The sequence below is a fragment of the Liolophura sinensis genome, chromosome 8 (genome assembly GCF_032854445.1).
Source record: "Liolophura sinensis isolate JHLJ2023 chromosome 8, CUHK_Ljap_v2, whole genome shotgun sequence".
Classification (NCBI taxonomy): Eukaryota; Metazoa; Mollusca; class Polyplacophora; order Chitonida; family Chitonidae; genus Liolophura; species Liolophura sinensis.
This window is the reverse complement of record NC_088302.1, coordinates 21,147,195-21,153,194: the sequence shown is the minus strand read 5'-3', so window position 1 is coordinate 21,153,194 and position 6,000 is coordinate 21,147,195. Positions and strand designations below refer to the sequence as shown.

The following is a 6,000-nucleotide window of genomic DNA, read 5'->3' as shown; positions in this document are numbered from 1 at the left end:
CACCCATTAGCCCATTTGATGGGAACAGAAGCAAATGTAAGTTCTGCTGGCATCACTATAACTGAATTTGGCAGGTGAAGGGGCTTATATGTATAGGAATGTATTAGCAGAAATTTGACAGAATTTTGTAAATCTAATTTCTAATATCTTAAATCAGATGAATATATGATACTATACCACCTTACTAGAAATGGTGTGTGATAATGGTAGAAGTGTACGCCATCATGTAGTTTTGTAAATAACCAGAATATTTATGAAACATTTTTGTCCATGAACCCTTGTGTTTGTGCAGAAGTATGTCGGTGCATCTTTGCGAGATCTGCCCAGCTGCAAACTACATGTACTATGATGTACGCATTTCATCCCTTGTCAAAAGAAACTGTTCATGCTGATTCAGCGTTTCATTTATTACAAAACCTGTTTTCTGTAGATGAATTACCAGTGTGTGAAAACGTTTTTATTTTAAAGCATTTCTGTACATGTATGCATACAATAAATGATGCATTATTTCTTTCTACCTATAGGTGTACTTTGTATTTTGTTCATTTATTTGTGTATAAATAGTAGAAATTTTCTGAGGTATAGTGTGGCAAAGTCTGGTGTTATAACACCATTTTATGATAGAACTTACTGATTCCATGAGGACTCATTCGTGTATCAGTTCTACAAAGATTCCAAACCCTCATACAAGTTACTAAACAACTTGTATGGGTAAATTGGGAGGGAGGGGATTTAAACAGCCCTATTATACTGCCACTGGGCTGACCATATACAAGTATCCCATATATATTGATCAACATGTGGAGGAAAATACCAAGAGTATTCTTTCATTTTACTTGTAGAACTTGACAAATCACAACGTATGAACAAGGCTTGTGAAAAGACCTGTCCTATTTTCATTCATTCAATTGCAGAATAGACATGAATTTGCTAGTTAAAAAGAGAAAGATGAACTACAAAGTGAACTTCAAAAAAAAGTTATTTACTATACGCATACATGCGCACTTTGAATACATGTACGAAGTAAAACATTTCAGAAAAGCTCCCAATAAACGTTTGAAAACATTCCTTCAATGTTTACACAATACAGACAAAAAAAACTTACTCCATGTGACAGTCCTGGTAAATAATTACCTAGATCTCGGAGCAATTCGTATCGCCTAATGTGACTCGCGCGTCACGTGAACAACCCTGCACCATGTGACAACATACACATCATGTGACCACTTACACAGCACTCTCCTTTCTGACAACGGCCATGGGCCATTCCACAATATCGTCATTCTGGATTTATGAATTCAAAATCTGAAACACGAACCAAACTCCACGAAGTTAAAACTTTGAAAGAACATACTTGTACAACTTCAATTTCTGGGACGACAGACTTAAATAATATGTTAAATTCTGTAACTTGTGAATGTCTAAATTCACTTTGTGGTATTGTTTCTGGGCCATCAAAGTGAATTTAGTGCAAAGATCATCTTTTCGGTAACACGAGAAGGTGTCCATACAACATGCTTAGTGATTGTGGCTTAACATCTCCGCACAGGAATCATTTTGTGGACCCTGACACCATGAGTTCAAAGGTGTGAAGGAATTTAGGCCAGGTTAATATTAATTGTTGTTTTACAGGCAAAATAATCCTTTTTTCAATGTCATCAGAGGGTATAAAAACTTAAAAACTCATTTAGTTTGTTCAAAAACATGGATTATCCTGGCAACAGTTTCTGATGAAGACATATTTACATGATAGGAAAGTAGGAAATCCTGGACATTTGACAAAAGTACATATTCTATAAGGTACATGTAAATAAGATATCCCATTTTAACCACATGATACCATCTCATCTTAAGCCCAACCCAGTAGGATCATGTCATAATTTCTCAACTTTAAGTTTCAATTTGTGTTCAGTTCTCAAACGTAAATTCTTAATCTCACCACTTGCTTAGTTCTCACAGATCTGATTACAGATCTTATCATGTTCTCACATTAATCCAGATATCAACATATGACAAGTTCTACTGAACTACATTGGTTCTCAAATAAGTTTTCCCATTAAACTGTCATATGTTCTCACATTACTTTGTGATAACACATAAATCCACATCTGATCAGAATAACAGTTCTCAAATTACATTAATCTCAATTTAATCAAAAAGCATGTTCTCATGACACCGTAATTAAAATCTTATCACATTAACATTCCTCTAATCACATTAATTTCACTGGGATGAAGTAATTTTTTCCTGCATTACATTAAAATTGTTTGTTTTTGGCTCAGCTGCCTAAAAATCTCTTGACGAGCATGTTATTCAAGTCAAGGAATATGTCTCCCAAGTTTTCTGCTACATAAACCCCTTACAGCGGACACGTCAATTACCAGTAATTTCATGGGTTTTTTCAACAAAACTAGTTTACACTTAGGCATGTTATGATGATATCAATTAATTTTATTTAAATATTAATTATCTGACACTGGAGTTTCAGATGATGATTACAAATATTTTATAACGTACCACAAATTGCCCTACATAAAGAAGTGTCCAGTGGGTCCACGGATCAGTTTTACATAAAACAGAAAGAAAGTAACCCCGAATATTGAAGTCATAACATTAGTCTGTATTTGGGTCAGCATGTTTGTGCCATCATCAGAAAATATGTACAGTTAAGAATACATAGGCTTATATACATGTACCTGTATAGGTATGCAATGCATGTAAATAAAAAAATTACATGACCTTATATAAGCCTATGTATTCTTTACTGTACATATATTTTGATGATGGCGCAAACATAGTGACCGAAATACAGACAAATGACTTCTATATTTCAAGTTACTTTCTTTTTATTTTATGTAAAACTGATATGTGAAACCACTGAACACTTCTTTATGTCGGGCACAAACACAGTGATGATGGCACAAACACAGTGACTGAAATATAGACAATAATATTTAATATGACTTCAATATTTGGAGTTACTTTCTATTTTATAAAAAAGTCTATCAATTAGGTTGATTTTTGTACCAGATTTTTGAATTTGTTCTGATATGTTTTGTAAATTCATCCTCTTATGTGGGCAGAAAGACATACTTCACTAAGACTGAGAAATGTTGCGCAGTCTGTGACCAGGCATTAGTCCTGTGACTGACGAAGTATTTTGTTTTGTACAAGTGGTACATCACTAAAGAAGCAGTGACCAACACTTTGCCAACACATTCCATGGAGCATACTCCTACTGCACACCATATACTCAATATCATGCTTTAATGTACAGAGCATATTTAGTGGGTAAATAGCTGCAAAGAAAACTTCCAAAATCTTTATGCGTGCAGGTTTAAAACACAGCATATAATGGATAAAACAGTACTGTATCATCTGTCCACATTTGTTCAATTGAAGTGGCTGTTTCGCTTCAACGGCATAAAGCATTCTGACATTTGCACCATGACCAAAGTATGGAATCCATGGTCCTGACTGGACCATGAAATCCTTTAACTTTGCTGAAAGGTTTTCCAGGCCTTCAAAGTCCTTGGAAAATAATGTTCATTTTGGGATATTTCCTTCCATAAAGGAAATGTAAACTGCAGGAAAACATAGGTTATTGGGTATTCGAAAAACATTTACATTCACTGGTGTGAACCATGAGAATCTGTGCAAAAAGAGTTCATGCCACAAGTTCCATCAAGTTAGATTCTTAGCTTGTCACCCACTACTTTTCATGGCTAAGCCCATACACTGATGTTTTTGAAAATAGTGGTAACACTTTTCCCAGCTGCTGTCCCTTTCTCACTCTGAGGTTTTTCTCACTGCTATGAGAACCTGACTGATCCTTCCTCAGCTCAGGACACACTCTAAGCTGTCATCGTTCCCCATGGGAAGGTGTAAACTCTTGGCAAGGGCCCGGCACAGGTACGACAATGTTCCAAACCTTCCACTAGGGGCGCTGTCGTAAAAATGTAGGCAGATCTTGGCAGCTCCCTCAAGAGTTTTTGCAACATTAGCAGGCATGTGCTGAAAATGCAACGTTTATAAAATCCCACATCATCAACACATTTTAACTGCATTTATTTCTTGAATAAAAATGTCAATAACGTGAATAAAGGTATTTCAGGTACACGGTCCTCTAGTGTTAATTGATCTTTTAAGCCGAGATCCAGATAATTCTCCTGATTTCATGAAATCTAGAACAGTGAGGTCCTTAATTCACCATATTGCCAATCAAACACAGAGACCTGTCATAGTAACAAAAACAGATGGAGATCTTCATGAATTTACGTAAAAAACAAAAACAAAAACAAAAACAGAAATATAAACAAATAATCAAGTCAGTATACATTTATACTGTAATGGTTGAAGGATTTCACTATGTTGGTGACACAAGGATTCAAGGATTTAAACTTGGGTATTGGCAGCTTCAGTCCATCAACTCTCTATCAAAGGAAAATTCCCTCTAGCTATTGCTAGTATAAACACTGGACAACCGCTCAAATTACATACCTCCCCACTTAAATCCTTCTCCCTCTCCCAAGACACACCCATGTCTGCAGGCTCAGAGCCCCATGCTTCTTGGAACCTGTTTGGTCACGGCACCAGTGTAATGCTTAAAGGATTTCACTATATGCATCACACAAGGATTCGAACTCGGGTCTCAGCAGCCGCAGTACAGTGCTCTACCAATTGAGCTAAAGGGAAATTCCCTCTAGCTTCTGCAAGTACAAGTACTCAAAAGCTGCTCCCATTACAATACTATGAAATGAAACGGCGAAAAAAATGTTTTAAAAAAGACGACGTTGATTTCAAGATGTAAAATAGTAAAACCTTAAATTCAAATGTAGTATTTTATTTTATTCTTCTTAATTTTCACACATCTGTGGGTTTTTTTTTTTCAGGAGTCCATTGAAAGGACACAACATGACCCTGTACATCATACAACCATTTCTGAACACCACACTCAAAATTGTTCATTTCTACAATGGCAGTCAGTTTTATGGGTGGAGGAAACCTGAGTGCTTGGGGCCCCAGCAACCTACTTATAGAACTGACCTGGTCTTCCAGGAAGAGGGCGTTGGCCTCCCTGACCAGATGGTCCACGTGGATGGTGTGGGGGAGCCTCAGCTTGTTGTTCTGGTCATTCTCCACCATCAAGGCGATGATCATCAGAGCCTCCACATTCAACTGGCGATATTCAGGTTGTGGGATACGATTCAGCACCATCTCCACCTGAAGAGCAAACTTCAGCTCCCCAGGGGTCATCTGGAAGAGAAGTCTTAGACTGAGGCATCTGGCACTGCTGACAATTCTTGGATTTAGCCATGAAAAGAGTCCAGATGTACAGTGTACTTGGTAGCTCTACTCCCTTTCAAGATCATACACAAGTGCTAAACTCAGATTTCAAATTTTGAAAGTAAAATCCAGCTTGGCATAAATCAGTAAATTCTTAAATTTACTGATAGATACTGTGTACATCACACTGTTATTTGTAATTTGATTCTTGGGTACATGTAGGCAGCCAAGTTACAATGCCACCACATTTACACTGTGGAAATGACCCATCACTACCCAGTTTACTGGCAACAGGTAAACTCACCTCTCGTGTCAATGCCTGGTTCAGGGAGTGGCCTTCAATGTAAAGTTCAGGACACTGGAAAGATGAGTGAGGAACATTTTTATCATGTAGTCCAATAAAGAAAAACCTCGATGATGAGATTCACAACCAAATGATCATAAATTACAGAGAAAATGCATCATCAGTCAACATTAAGATGACTATTAAAATATTGACAAAACTTCTTTAAGCCAAAATTAATTTTTGAAAAACATACTTGATATGGACTTTTCCTGCGCATCCTACTGACCATGAATCATTTTACACCTAAGGGTTTAACACTGCCATAGCCGTATTTGTTGTGTAACCTAATAGCGCTGAGCCCTTGTACCGAGTCAAATCCCAAGGATGAGCAGCATTCGAGGGAAATGAAGCGGTCTGAAACAAGCTTC

At 37.0% G+C, this 6,000-nt stretch overlaps 1 protein-coding gene across 2 annotated transcripts in view; it reads right to left on the bottom strand.

Moving 5' to 3' along the window:
- Positions 1 to 1,879: 1,879 nt before the first annotated feature.
- The window catches only part of LOC135472986 (phosphorylase b kinase regulatory subunit alpha, liver isoform-like), a 58,813-nt gene continuing 54,692 nt past the window's right edge, over positions 1,880 to 6,000 (bottom strand). For both annotated transcript variants that reach the window (XM_064752744.1, XM_064752743.1), the window contains 3 exons: positions 5,591 to 5,644; positions 5,047 to 5,256; positions 1,880 to 4,014 (listed from right to left, as the gene is read on the bottom strand). In XM_064752744.1, coding sequence (XP_064608814.1) covers positions 3,838 to 4,014; positions 5,047 to 5,256; positions 5,591 to 5,644 — 441 coding nt within the window. In that variant the 3' untranslated portion in view covers positions 1,880 to 3,837. The remainder of the gene's footprint in view (positions 4,015 to 5,046; positions 5,257 to 5,590; positions 5,645 to 6,000) is intronic.